This window comes from Fukomys damarensis, unplaced genomic scaffold (assembly GCF_012274545.1).
Source record: "Fukomys damarensis isolate Sample0158 unplaced genomic scaffold, DMR_v1.0_HiC HiC_scaffold_8, whole genome shotgun sequence".
NCBI lineage: Eukaryota > Metazoa > Chordata > Mammalia > Rodentia > Bathyergidae > Fukomys > Fukomys damarensis.
Genome location: NW_022900920.1, coordinates 23,901,802 through 23,916,616, shown reverse-complemented (window position 1 = coordinate 23,916,616; position 14,815 = coordinate 23,901,802). Strand labels below are relative to the sequence as shown.

Genomic DNA, 14,815 nt, shown 5'->3' with positions numbered 1-14,815 from the left:
TTTTTTTTTTTTTTTTTTTTTGCACATCTTTTCTTTAAAACTGTCAGATCATTTCAGTATTTCAAATCCGAGGAAAACAGCCTGCCTGCTGCTGTATTTGAAGTTGTAATGGTGTCAAAAAGTCACGACTGACTGACAGCCGTCAGTCCCAGAGGGGCTCATTAAATCATAAAAACTTGACAAGGAAATAATTGCACATCGCCAGCAACTTGGCGCCTGTTTAGACGTTTTTATTTTCTTTCATTATTAGTCCCCACCATTACGTTCATTAACAAATTGCATTAAACAACTGTTAAGGGCTAATGATTTGTTTATCGCTTTTTTATTATTATTATTTAAACATTAGCTGTGTCATGTGGTACCTCAGCAGCCTCTTGCCATCATCTGACTGAATATTTTTCCACTCCGAGCTCTGGGTACTGTTGGAATATGAAATAGATTATTCATTACTCTCCTCTTTGCCACTGATTTGGTTTCATGTAGCGTCTTCCACAGAGAAAGATGAAAACTTGTCAAAAATAGGTTATATCTTATTCGAAGGGGCAACAATAGCAGCAGGTACAGGCACACTTTAATATTTAATTAAGGTTGATGTTAACCCCTTTAAATGACTTTAGCTGTAAGTTATATTTAAATGCAGAAGAGAAAAATAATTGTTCTTAATTTGCAACCTGTTCAGCAGACATTCTTCATGGACTTAGCTGGAAATTTGGAGCAGAATTTTTAAATAATGAAATTTCCCATCATAAATATTTATAGCAGTTTGTCTACGTAGTGGACAATTAACTCTAATCGATGATTTCCTCATCACGTTGGTTTGAACTGCTAGCCAGCAGGGCCCTCTGTGCTTCGGAGTGGGGTGGCTTTCCTGGAAGTGATGTGTGTTTGGAGGAGAAGTCCTGAGCCAAGGACTGTTGGTCAGTTGTGGCCAGCGCTGCTTTCAAAGGCACTGGTGTTGAGTCTCCTGTCTGCGGTCGCTTGCCTTCCCCTTTAGCTGAGTGTGTGGTTGGAGGACTGTGGCCTGCAGTGAGAGTGAGCAGGAACGGACGTCTTAAAGGAAGACTTGTGTGTGTCCAGGTGGCTGCTTCAGGGAGGGTATGACAGGGATGTCTTGGGTAGACACCAAGGTAGACCTTGGGTTGGTTCCAGGTAGTCAACTGGAGCTCGTCATGAAGAGCACTTCCCTCATGGGCAATGGGAGCAGCATTTGGCGGGGACTAACCTTCTACCCTTTTCCTTTCTGTGGTCTGCCATTAGCAAATTGATTGGCTTTTCCATGGACTATGAGCTTGAGGGGACAGAGAGGACAAGGCTCCGTGATGGTCATCCTGAGTCAGAACGTGATCGCCTTCTCAGGCCATAACCGCTATCCAGTTGTTCCATGAGTTTACATAACCTGAAAATGGCAGCCATTCCGAGAGGCCTGCTTCACTGGCATGTCAGGCCTGAGGTGTTCTGGTCAAGAACAGGAAGTACCTCTTCCTATCCTGTCTCTAGTCTCACCCTCCCATCCCAGAGAGACCAGACCCTTTAGATGTGAGGAGAAGAGATAATTCATGTACCTTGCTCAACGCAGTGTATCAGCACCACACACCCAACGTCATATGGTCCTGCAGGAGCTGTGGGCCAGCCCAGCAGGAGAACCAGGTGAGATCTGCTTGCAGCTGTCATTGATCACTGTGGATATAAAAATGCTGGGTATGTCAAGGCCCAGAGGGCCTCAGGGCTCCATTTTGATCCAGTCCAAATTAGCCACATGATAAGCCACCACTCTTAGGATGACTTCCATTCCTCAGCAGGAGACGTGCTCAGAGCCATCTTTTCAGAACAAAAGAAGGCTCTGTGGTAAGCCCTCCCCAAAAACATTCCCAAAGATCCTGGTTAACAGCGCTGAGACAAGAAAACAACCCTCAAACTTGATCTCACCCTGTGCTGTAACTCACTAACTTTAAACCTGACCCCAAGAAAGATTCTTATTTTTGCGACTTCATCTATGGCCCATCGGGCTCAGACTCGTGGCATGTGCCAAAGGCTGGCCAAATAACGTGATCAGTCATATGGCTCTTATACCAGATGCCAGCCTTCCTTAATAGGATGAGTGACTGTGTGAACAGCTCAAAAAAGATCTTGAAGCCACAAGCTGTGCACCCAAGAACAGTGATGTTGAAGGGCAGCCAGGAACAGCCAGGCCCAAGCAGGAAGGCATGAGTGTGGCTGGAGCTAAGGCATTCTGGGATAGTGATGGGTCCAGGTTTGGCTCTTCCTCCTGCTGTGAAGGTAGGACGACAGATGTGCTGAGAGGCTGTTTGTCTCTTGGGATTTCAGATGAGTAGCAAGAGAAGTGTTCCAGAGCCAGCTTACTAGAGACAGAACCAAGATGGCAGAGAACAAGTGGGTGGAATGTGAGGGCCAGGCGGGGTGCAGCTGAGGGCCAGTGGGTTCCCTACCATAGGGTAGGAGGTGGTTAGGGGGCTCATCCAGGGAAGAGTGGGGAGGGACGGGATTGGGCAACCTTGTAGCATCCGAAGCCCATCACAGCCCTGCCCCAGGAGGACCCAGAAAAGGGGAACAACACAGACCCCTCCCCAGGCCACACACCACCTTCTCCAGCCTCCCAGGCTTTCTGCCTGCGATGGGGAAGCACTTCCTCTTCCCGAATGGGCTCCTTACTCTGCTACATAAAGAACGAAAGCATCTCAGTAAGGGAGAAATGGCAGGAGGCAGCGCTCTGGGCTGTGGTTCTGTGAACTTGGGCACCCCTCCTTCCCTCCGTCCAAACAAGCCCCTTTGGCGTGAATAATAGCTCGGAAGTGCTGAGGCTGTATTGATCGCCAGCCTGCTCAGCTCCACGGAGAGCTGCCTGGGCTTTTCCTGGAGGCAGGACACAGCGCAGCACAGTTCCTCCCCTTCCCTGACCAGCCCCTATGGTGGGGCCCCTCCTCCAGCTCAGTGTGGCTTTACTGCCCCGGCATTTTTGTTATGCACTTATTTTCCCTTGAAAAGTACCTGAGTGGAGAGGAATGGTTTTTTTTGTTTTTTTTTTTTTCCTCTCCCCACCCTCAGTCTGCACTGGGAAGCGAACCCAGGGCCTTCACACTGAGCAACATCCCTGGTCCTTCTTTTTTTTTTTCTTATTTTGAGGCAGGGTCTCACTAAATTGATAAGTTGCCCAGTCTGGGTTCAGACTTGTGATCCTCCTGCCTCAGCCTTCTGGAGTGCTGGGATTACAAACATGCACCAGCCTGCCCCGCTCAGGAATGACTTTGCATGATGAGACCCTACAGAGATGAGAATGGACACATCTGGCTTCCCTCCAAAAGATCCTGCCAGGGACCCAGGCCACAGAGGCCCCTCAGCTCAGCTGTCTGGGCCCTGTGGGACCTCAGCCAAAGCACCACGGGGTCTCCACTGTGCTTGCTGCTGATTTTCTCTGTCGTGGGCCCTTAGAAGGAAGAGGATGCAGGGAGGGCTAGAATCCATCACCTTCGTGGGAGAGGGGAGCTGCTTTAGAGTCATGGAGGATGTCACCAGAGTCTGGTTTCAGCAGAGACGCCCTGAGACCGTGACCCGACTGTCCCTGCCCTGGGTGGCATCTCCTTCGCACTCAGTGGCCTTGGCCCCTCAAGGGTTGTCCGGGTTGTCCAGCTGTGAGGTAAGGCCCATGCAGTGACTCCCTGAAGTCCCACCTCTGAAGTTTCGCCCCATCGGCTTCTGGCCTTGGAAGCTGAGAAACATGGGTTCACTATTCCCCAGGCAGCTTCAGTCCCCAGGCTGTGGCTTCCTCTGGGGCCGAGTTTGGGTCTGGGGGGAAGAGACCACCAAGAGGGAGCACTTGGTGTCTTCGGAAGAGGGGTAAGGAGGGAAGGGCCTTGCTCCCTGCAACCAGCTCCCCGGAGCCCTGTTCTGGGTCTGTGTGGTAGCCAGGGCTTCTGTCAGCCAAACATGGGCTGAATGTGGGTGCTGTGTGGTGCAGTAAAGGCTGGGTCTCCTGCAGGTCCCAGGGCGGTGCCTGACCCAGAAGGACAGTGAGCACGCAGGAAGGCAGGACTGGATTAGCACAGTCCTCTTGTCCCCACTGAGAGTGAGTGGATCCCAAGGCTGCCGTAATTTGCAATATGGCATTTGGGGAAGGGCCCCCAAGGGATGTGCTCTGTCCTGAGCAGAGCCTCCCTGAGCACTCCATCTGGGGTCTTATCCTAGGGGGACATTGCGACAATCAAAACCTCTGTCTGCTCACTTTTCATCCCCACCCTCTCACCCCAGGCCAGTCCTCCTGAGCTCCAGGTTGCTTCTCTAAAGAAAGGGAAGCATCAGAGTGAGAACTGGATGGCTTCAGTGAGCTCATTATTGTCCCCAGCAAGGCTTCTAAATAATCAAACCCTTCTGTGTTTGAAGGAGGAAAAGTGTAATCAGATTTATTCATCCGTTCTATGAATATTTCCTGAGCATCTACTATGTTCCAGGCCCAGAAGACACACAGTAAAGAAAACAGATGAAAAGTGAGAGAATCTCAGCACACCAGGGCTGAGGTCAGAAAGCTTTCTCACCCCTGGTGTCCTGACTTGCTTTCTCGTGTCACTGGCATCACAGTCAGGGTCTCTCAGTGAAAAGCCCCACTCTGCAGCCTTCTGCTGCTCGCATAAAGATCAGGATCCCATCGCCGTGAGTTTCTGGAAAAGCCTTCTGTAGACATGGGGCTGGGTGGTCCTTCCTCCTGGTGGTTCCCACAGGTGTATTTGCAAAGAGCCCTGCAGGAGCACAGGTCCCTGTCTACACTGGCCCAGGACTAGCAGCAGGACTTGGACTAGAGTCTGGTTAGACCAGGCCTGACTTGGGGGGAATTCTTCTTCCTCCTCCTCCTCTCTTGTTAAGTGATAAAGGTTGGACTTGGTGGGCAATCGGGAGCCCAAAATATCATAAAAGGGGAAAAAGTTGCCGAGTGGCTAAGCAGTGCACCACAGGAGAGTTGTTGGGCTCAGCCAGCACGGTGAATGCTAAGCAATGAGCAGCAGGCAGGGAAGAAATGGAGCAAGAGACGTTTTCAAAGGCTTCTCTCCCCTTCTTCTCTCTGTCCCCATGCGGAAGGGAAATAGAAGCAGAACCCAGTTCTGGGTGGGGGCTGATCGGCCCTCCAGACAGAGGAAAAACTTTGATGTCTGGGCACATGGTGGCTCCAGACACAGGAGGGGCCCGGGAGACTACGCCGGCCTCTGGCGACTCCTGTGTGAGGGAGACGAAGCCCACAGAGCTGGCCTGGCTGGCTCTGAAATGAGGAAATGTGTGTCAGCAACCCTTGAGCTCAGTGCTGGCCACCTTGGCAACGGGTCAGGTATCCGCAGAACTCAGATTCTCCAGGGTTTTGAACTGTGCAAGCTAGAGGGGCCCTGTGGACCAACCTGCTCAAGGTTCAGGTGGGACTTGAGGCTCTGAGAGGGCATGGGACTTGTTAAAGATCTCCCAGGTGACAAGGCCAGGCGTGGGCTCAGGCCTTCAGCCTCCAGGGTGACCTCTTCCCTCATCACAGAGGCATCTTCTGACAGCAGCACAGGCTGGAAGGTTTGTCACTGTGGCTCCCCCTGCCCCCTCCTTCCATCCAGCAGCTGGGCCAGGCCTCTGCTCTGCCTCAGGCTCAGAAGAGCCGCCACAGGGCCAGCCTCCTGGACAGCTAGAGTTCCCCATGTGTCCAGAGAAACTGCTCCATCCCAGCTGACAGAAACTCCTTTCCCCTGTGTTCCCAAGCAGCTGGCAGGAGAAGCCTTGGGTCTCTCCTTAGCTGCACTCCTTGGGTGTCCCCGGAGAAAGCCCTTCTGTTTTCAGCTCCTTGCAGTGTTTTCCCATCCTCCATCATCACTAGCTACTCTTCTCCTCCAAAAACTGGTGAGAAGTAAAGCGATCAGAGGCCCCACTGTGCCGCTGAGCCCGTGGGCCACACCAGAAGCTGCTCAGCTGTGGGTGCTGAAGGGATGCTGCTTTAGCCCTGGGGCTCCAGGCTCCTGGGGGTTGTGGCTGAAGAACAGTCATACCTAGGAACAGCCTGGAGAGAAGAGCAGTGTCAGGATGAGGAAAGCGCCCCACAACCTGGGCACATGCCCAGACAGAGTGGAGGGGCTATCTGGCAGGCACGAGTAGAAGCCTAGGGTGGGACATGGTAGGAGCGGTCCCCACCCTGGCCAACGGTGTCCTGAGGCTGCAGCCTCCCCCATCCAAGCACCCGGTGTGTCTCAGAGTCTTCAGGTGTTGCCATCTACTGTGGATTGGGGGAGGAGCTTGTGGAAGGGAGAGATGCCCAGCAAATGACCTGCTGCCCTGGGCACAGGGTACAGCATATTTGGCCAGTGGTTGGCAGATAAGAGAACCAGCAGCTGGGCTGCAGTGCTTGGACCTGCCCCACGCTGTGCCCGTGTCTGTACAGTCTGCACTCCCCAGAGACTCCTCGTGCCTAAGGGAGCACCTTATCTGCCAGCCCCTTCCTTGATGGGACCCTCTCTCCCTGAGTCTGGCATGTCTCTTCTGGCCAGCCCCAGGCACCCTCCAGAGATGAGCCGTGAAACACAGTTTGCATCTCTGGCAATGCTGTGTCTGTGTCCGATATTCTGATGTTGCCATTCAAAACAGGCACTGTACAATGTAAAGATGAATTATAAGAGCCCTGATAGCACTTTAATATTTTGGCTTAGAATGACATTAACGAGCACATTAAAATCACTATGACAAGTCAGAAAGGCGTGGGGAAGAAAAACTTATTTTCTTGTTTTTTCAGAAGGGAGCCTCTATTTTCAGTTTGCCGTGAGCCCATTATGTATTCCTGATCCTGCCAGGCTGTCAACTTTGTGCTTGCCCCCTGCCCGCCTTACTTCTGGGCATGTTAGGAACCAGCACTTGGTTAAGATCCAGGAAAGAGTGTTCGAAACCAGTGTGTAGTACCAGTCATCCATGTTGGAACCAGAAGCCTCTCTTCCTTAACAGGAAATCTCAGTGGACACACACACACACACACACACACACAGATCTAACTGTGCAGTCTCTGTTCCTCGAATTCCCCCTGATGTTATGTCCTAGAACTGAAGCCCCAGGCTAAAAGCCCCTGGGGACATTGAAGAGAGGCCAGGGATCTATAGTTTGGAATCCAACCAAGCTGTGAAGTGGAAAGACTTAGCTGGCTGAAGAGTTGACCTTGCAGTGACCCAGCCTTGATTTCTGCCTCTAGCCACTTGAGTTTTAGGACGCTGGAGCTTCATCCTGGTTGCCCGCACCAGGGAGGGTGGGAGCTGGCCAGGGTGGGTCGGGAGATGCCATCCTCTTGGGAATGGTAAAAATCCTACTTCCACTCCCACTTCTGGTAGAAGGTGTCCTTGTTTGGGAATCGTTTCCTAAACTACCATCATGAGGGTCTCAAGTGAAGCCTTCAATCTGCTTTCTCTGACATGTGAGGGTGCAGTTGCCCAGGGTTAATGGGTCCAAAGTAGCACCCTGCCATTCTGCAAGAAGCACCATGGCATTGCGGAGTTTAGCAAATGAGTGAGTCGGTTTGGGTCAAGTTGCCAAGAACGGGGTCTGCAGATGGAGTTGCAGGCACAGCAGTGTCACTTCAGGATCAGGAAAATCCAGAGGGTCCCTGTTCGGTTTCTCGTGCTCTTCCCCAGTAGTTCAAGGTCTCTCTCTCGCTTTAGTTTTGGGATATTTATCTCATTTCCTGTGTTGCATTTGGAGTGATATCTTCTGGCTCCAGCTCAGCTTCCTAAGGATAATTCATTAGGCCTGAGAGCTGCCGCAGAGTGGGATTAGAACCCGTGTAATACACAGCCCCGTTAAACTGAGATCCACTAATTAATCGCTCTTCTCTGTGTAACTGCGCGATAGCGCGCCTTCCCCGAGGAATTGCAATTTCATGGTTCCTAATGATGCAGCGATTACATTATCTGGATCACTTAGGCTGGGGTGGCAGGAGCGGTGCTCAGAGCCTATCTCGGGGATGGGGAGAAATCACTCTGAAAACCAAGGGGGTGGAGGGAGAGGGTTAGATGTCTGTTACTCATTTTCGTTAATGTGCTGATGCTTCTTAATCTCTCTCAGGCTTCATTCTCAAGCTCCATTGTTTCCCAGCTCCATGGTGCCTCTCTCTCCACAACGCTCACATTTTTCTCTAATATTCACAGAGATGTTGTTTGTAAAACTCTATTTATTTGTTATGTTCCACAAAGTAATTTATTTCAGCATTTATTTTCATTAGATGTCTTGGAAATGTGGTTCTCTATGTTGTTAACACAAGTAATACATTTCCCTTGTTCTTTCCTAAACTAACTTGTATTACTGGATGAGTTAAATAAAATGCCTAATTGCAAAGTCTATAGGTGCCATCTTTGGCATTTGAATTATTTATTTTACTTCCATTTTATTTCTAATTGAAGACTAGTTACAGATTTTTAGTTCAGCGTTTTTTGTCCTGTGAATAGACACTGCCATTTTTAAAAAATGAGACTTGGAAGGATTGCCTACAAGGTGGTTTTTTTAATCCAGGGTTTTGTTTGTTTTCCTTTCACTGGCTAGAGGGTCAGCATCATAGGGTAATGGAAGATTGACTTTGAGGTCTGCTTCCCTCCTGATGAGTTTGGATAATCTAACCTACTCAGTGAGCCTCAGTTTCCTTGGCAGCCCAAAGACCGATGTGAAGATTCAATGGGGAACCCATGGAAAGCACACTTAGGATGTGCTGCCCTGTCCCTGCACACACATGATTAGATGTATGATTAGATGGGATGAGTTGTTAGTGTTTCGGGGTGGAGGTTTCTTTCTGTACAGATTTCTCAGGATTTCTTCAAAATCCTCCAGAATGAAAGAAGAAAATTAGAAGAAAATTACCCATTTCTTTCTTCATTAAAGATATTCATTCTACGCTGAGGAGGCTGAGGCAGGATCTCTGAGCATTCGAAGCCAGCCCGGGCTGCATAGTGAGTTCAAGGCCAGCTTGAACTGCATAGCAAAGTCTTGTCCAAAAAACCAAAAGAAAAAAGAAAATTCATTTTCAGAATGTTTTAAAACTCTTTTTTAAATTCTGTCAGACATGACAACAGAATCAGGAAGGCAACATTACAACACAAAATAATCTCTGCTTTTCCCAGAGCTCAAGGCCACTGGGGGAGCCCCGCCATTACCTGGCAGGCAGTTAACCAACGCAGAACACAGGGACGGTGGTCTTGGCTGTCTGAGCTGATGTGAGCCTCTTCAATGCCAAACATGGGGTCCTGAAGAGAATTTGAGGACACACTTGAAGCAGTTTCTAAAATCTATTGATGATTAAATGGTGACTATGAGGAATGATAACTGTGATGATAAAATGCTTTTAAGTGAATTCATAATCACCACAGAAATTTGAAGAACAAGCTGTGTAAGATACAGCATTTGCTCATTGTGTGCACACAATCCTTGACTCCGTGTGGAATCTGGAGTCCAGGACAACTGTGAGGCCCTGAATGATCCACTGCTGCCACGGGAGAAGGTACAGGGCATGGGGAAGAGGATGTGGCTATGCAGTTTGAAGATCAGAGGTTCAAATAAGGAAGGTCCACCCATGCATAAAAGTGAGTAAAAATGCTGTCCTCTGTCCCCAACCTATTGCCAATTAAAAAGAGTACAGAAGGAATAATGCTTTTAACTGTGCTCTTCTGGGAACACTAGTAGAGGCCTGGTACACTTTTCTCCCTCCCAACACCTCTAATCTGCTTCTTTCTTACCTAGGCCACTGCCTTAGCCCCCTAGCTAGCACCCCTCTTATGCTTAGTAGGTTTTCTGTTCACAAGAGCCAGAGTGATGATATGAAAATCAGGTCCTCCCTCATCCAGGTTGAAGACACCATCAGAGACACCTTCGCTGAACCTCCCCAGTCTCAGGCAGGTTCCCCCACCTTCAGCAGCTCATTCTGCTGTTCTCCTTACCACCGCACATACTCGAGTATTTATTTCTGCACGTATTTTTTAATAACCACCTTTCCCACTGGTCTCTGTTTTGTGGAGGGCTACAGGGGGCCTGTTTTATGTCTACATTTTTGTGCCAAGATTGAGCATGGCATACAGTGGGCCCTCAATAGATTAGTGTGAATGAATGAGAGACAACTTTGGTCACTCCAGGCAACCTGTTGGGCCAAAATTTCACAAAAGTTTCCCCACCGAATTATCCTTTGTTCCACATGCAAAGTTGGGCCCTGGGAATGCATGGGAGGCAGACACGTGGGCTCCACCCTCTCCTGAACAAGAGGCAGGGCAAGGAAAAGGCGGGGGCCACGGGCACCCCTGCATGTCAGTGCCTTGGTCCTCGGTGCGACTCGGGCACTTGCACAACAGCAGCATGGATGAAACCGTCCTGTCCGAGAGTCGCTTTTTAGCAAGGGAGCCCTCTGGCTTCAGAAGCTTCGCCTCGTTTGGATGCGCAGCACAGTGAATTTGTATCCACCGAGCTCCAGCGCTGATATTTCAAAACCTCCAGTACACTAAACGTGAAACTTTTGTTCAAATTTCAAGGATTTTGATAGCCCAAGTGAATAGACACTGCCTATTGATTTTTTCCCTTACAATGACTCTTGGATAACCTATTTTCTCATTTATTTTTAAAGACAGCTCATGAGATTTCATAGCAATTCTGCCCAGCCTCCTAATATCAAAATCCCTCCTTGACCCTGAAAATTGTAATTCCGCTATAGATCACAGCTGCTGAATATTACCTTTTACTAAGCTGGTTAAATAAAATATGTCCAAATCACTAGATCCCACAAGCCGTGGCCTGCAAGTCTAATGATCCGGGGGCTGAGGTTTCTGCCGCTCCATGCTCCACGGTCCGGCGCTCTCTCCAGCCGGCACGGAAGTGTGGGAATCGAGAATATCGGCTCGGGTTTGGAATTTAAGGAGGAGGAGAGAAAAAGGATAGCTCAGCTAGTCTTCAGTGATTTTCCTGTAAAACTTTTACAAGGAAGACTTAGGCTGTTTGATGTGTTCAAGACAATCAGAGGCCCGCCCAGTGAGCGGTGGGATGGCTGGGGTTGGCTCCCTCGTGGAGGAGGGGTACACTTGAGGTAGGGCAAGTTCAACCCCCCCCAAGCTTGTACACTGGCGTGTCAGATTACACTCATGAGGTGGGCCACTACAACAAGTAAACCTGTGAAGGGACACACCGGAGAAGTTGGATTCCGCTACCCGCTCTTGGTTTGTCTCTGGTTCCGCTGCATCAGGCCGTGTGGAATTAGACCTAGAAGGCTCCTGCCCCTGCCTGAGCCCCAGTGGCCTCTGTGCATTCCTGTCCCCACCTGTGCTCCACCCACATCCACACATCTCCAAACCACCTTGCTTCCTGAGTCTCAGCCCTGCTGGACCCTCCTCCTTTTCTCTTTCTCAGAAGAATTGCGCATACCACCTAGCCAAGTTGGTTTCTGGGGAATTCTGAACATTTTAAAGCTGACACGTAGGGCAAAAGGCATGACCTCTGACACTTGGAACCTCTCTTCCTCGGACTGGGCAGCTCCTGATTCCAGTGTGGTAGTGTGTCCCCGAGAATCACGCTCATCACAGGAGGACAGTCTGGACTGGCACTGACTCAGGGGAAAAGTGGCCATTGGAGCCCACTGGAGATGTGAGAGACAGGAGCCGTGAAACTCTGCAGCCATGCAGCCCCCAGACTGACCCTGTGGTGATACAACTAGACCTGCTGCCTTGGCACGCAGGGTGGTCACTGAGACTTTGGCAGGTGATGGGTCCCATGGAACAGAGATAGAAAGCCACGGGTATCAGCAGGCAAGTCTGAGTGAGTAGGAAATGTCTGTGAAAAACAAAGTGATAAACAGCAGGGTCCTCCTCCCCCTTATCCCTCGTTGAGATCTGTCAGTCAGATGACTTAATGTGTCACCATCCTTTAAGCACACTTCCTAAGAGGGGCCACAAGCATGTGGGCGGACCAAGCTTCCTCCACCCCCCACCCCATGCTCCTGACACTCACTGTTCACTGAGCCTGGGTGTCTTTCCTTCTCAGAATCCTCTTCAGCCCCACATACCTGCACTCTCTCCTCCTCCAGAAAAGTCAGCCTAAGGGATGTGATCTACTTTCTGCCCCACCTCCAGTGTCCCCAGCACTCACATCATGTGCGTGCCACTTCCTCTTCTGCAAGCTGCTTTTGGTTCTCCAGGGCCATCCAAGTCCCAGTTCTTGTAAAGAATGTGGCAGACCATCATGTTCCTCAGGAAATGATCAGAAGGCCAGGAGACCTCTAAGTCCTGACCCCCACCCCTACCTCTGAACTGCCACAATAACCTTGGACATGTTGGTTTGCTTTTCCATGACTGTATTTCCTCATCCACAGCTGACTGAGACTCTAAGGGGAGTCTTAACTCCTCCAAGTAGTAAATCAAATTCCTTTGCAGTTACCCCACTCTTGGAACCATTTGATCACATGAGCCCCTGGAGGGCAGGAATTGTGCCTGGGGCCACCTTGTACTTCTCCTGGGGACATCCAAGCGCTGGGGTCTGAGGACTCGGCACCTCCCCATGCCCTGTCCCATCTCTGTGGTGTTGACCTTCATCTCCAAGAGACGGGGTAAACCCAGAACAATACAGGGCCTCCAAGTCCAGCATTATTTTAAAGTAATTAGTCCCATCTTCCACCCCTCCAAGGGGCTTTCAGCCATGTGGCAGATCTGGACCCCGAGGCAGTGAGAGGCGAGTCACAGGAAGATCTCAGGCCAGACTGTGGCCTCCTCAATAGCCATGAGTCTTGTCAGGGAACTCAACCTCCACATACCCAAATTGCCTTTCCTCGAGTTCATCACAGAAGACAATCAAGGTCAGGGAGCACCGAGAGAAGCCACGTGACACTTGATTTGGAACTTGGATAGCAGGACATGCTCCACTGTGAGCTATTGTCACAGTTGTCGCCAAGGCCCTGGGCCCAGGACTTCTCCACCCCACTGCCCCTGGTCTTTCACAGGACAGTGGCCCACAGACTGTCCTGTCTGTCCACATGAGCTGATGCCCTCTGCACCCTTGCAGGGCTGGGAACGTGAAGGGAACAGCAGTTCTTGGCTTGAAGCAGAACATCTAACACATTCATCACCTAAGCCAGATAAGAGGCCCAGGTTCTGACCAGTGGATGCGCCACTTCCAGAAACCCACACAGCCACACCCTCCCCTCCTCCTACCAACTTGGCTCCAGTCAAGGCGCCCCTCTGAGGGCAAAGGCCAGCCTGGGGACACAGACCCCCTGGCCAGTCCACACTGCCACCTGCCTCTGGGGAGAATGTGAGCCTCCAGGCGATAAATTTCAGCTCTAGTTACCCTCTCCGTTGTCACCTCTCCATTCTTTTCTATCTGAGGCTCTTGATCTTCTCCTCCCTGCTGACAACAAGGTATGACTGGCATTCAGTTAGGGATTTGAAACCGGGGAGACCGTTCCTCCCTTCAAGCTGGACACTCGCTCAAAACTGGGCCTTTGTGAATGCCAGGAGGCTGACTCCCAAAATCGGAAGGGGCCTGCATTGTTGGACCAAAATAGCAAATATGCAATTTGAGTCTCTTCGGGAGCCCTCAGCAGGCGGGCGGCTTCCGGTGGGTGCTCAACCTGGCGAGCCCATGGAAGCACAGGAGTGGCCCTGGCCACCACTAGAGAGAGCCCTCTGTGGACACAACTGCTCTCTCCCTAGCTAGGTAGTTCATCCAATCGCAAACAGTGAACTTCAGCCATCCCAGCAAGCAAAGAAGTTGCAGGTCCAGATCAAATCCACCAAGCCTGTACACACAGACCGTGAGCTTCCCAACTGACAAATCTCTGCAGATTGCTGCCCCAGGGTCTCCCAGGACAAAGGGGACCCCCCAAATCCAAAAAGGCCCCTTTGGCATGGATGATAGCCACACTCTCTGTCCCATGAGGCCAGAACGCAGAGTTCCAGAATGTCGCCTCTCTTCCCGGGTGGCGCCCAATTGATTACTTGTCAGCTTCCAAAATGTTTTCATCTCTGGGAGAAACAATGCATGAAAAAGCTGTTCTGAAAGCGGAATTAAGAGCTTGTTAGACACGGGCCTTGGGTCAGGGTAGGTGGCCCATCTGGGGGGCCTTTGAGGAGGCATGCTGGGATTTTTTTAAGCCAGCCTCTCCCCTGCAGTCCTGCTTAATGAAGCTGTTGTACAAGCCCCTCGGAGAGCCCACATGCTCCAAGTAGTACCAAGTGTCCCATTACTGTAAACGGCCTTTTATTTTTAAACTAATGCTATATTTGGAAAGCAGTAATCCTGGGGAAATGATACTGGGACTAATGGGGAACATATTACCTTTCATGTGTTTTTTTCATGTTTAAGGTTTCTTTGTTATTATCTGAGTAGCGAGGCTCTGCACACTCTTGGGCAAAAAATCAAAATAAGCCTTAAAGCAATAATATTTTAATAAGCATCAAATGTCTTCAATGAGATAAAAGTATTATATGGTGTTTTGATATTGGGCTTTAGTTAAAACCTCATTAGAAAAAAGAAAATTTCTCAGATGTATTAGGGGGGTGGGGGCGTGATGTATTTTTAAATTCAGGTGGAGAAAAAGTTCCAGTTCAGGTCAATTATGCTAATTAAATGCCACAAACGACTGAAATTGCCAGCAAATGGACTTCTTGTTTGTTGGTTACAACGCTTCTCATTGATGAAAAACAGCAGCTAATGACACTGGAGCCTGTGAAGGCTGAAGCCGGGTCTGAGTGATCATCCATGTTCAGGCGCCAATCACAGCCCTGCCTGGGAGATCTGAGCTCCCCGGCCCGTGTCCAGTCCTGTCCTCCTCTCAGGAGAGGCTCCCGAG

General features: G+C 50.2%; 1 protein-coding gene and 1 long non-coding RNA gene across 4 annotated transcripts in view; both read left to right on the top strand.

The window, feature by feature from the left end:
- The window catches only part of Vti1a (vesicle transport through interaction with t-SNAREs 1A), a 363,959-nt gene extending 354,707 nt beyond the window's left edge, over nucleotides 1-9,252 (top strand). For both annotated transcript variants that reach the window (XM_033761429.1, XM_033761430.1), the window contains one exon: nucleotides 9,120-9,252. In XM_033761429.1, the coding sequence (XP_033617320.1) occupies nucleotides 9,120-9,216 (97 nt within the window). In that variant the 3' untranslated portion in view covers nucleotides 9,217-9,252. The remainder of the gene's footprint in view (nucleotides 1-9,119) is intronic.
- An 80-nt stretch (nucleotides 9,253-9,332) lies between these two features.
- The window catches only part of LOC104869382, a 37,006-nt gene continuing 31,523 nt past the window's right edge, over nucleotides 9,333-14,815 (top strand). For both annotated transcript variants that reach the window (XR_004516297.1, XR_782301.3), the window contains exon 1: nucleotides 9,333-9,578. This is a non-coding gene — a long non-coding RNA (uncharacterized LOC104869382). The remainder of the gene's footprint in view (nucleotides 9,579-14,815) is intronic.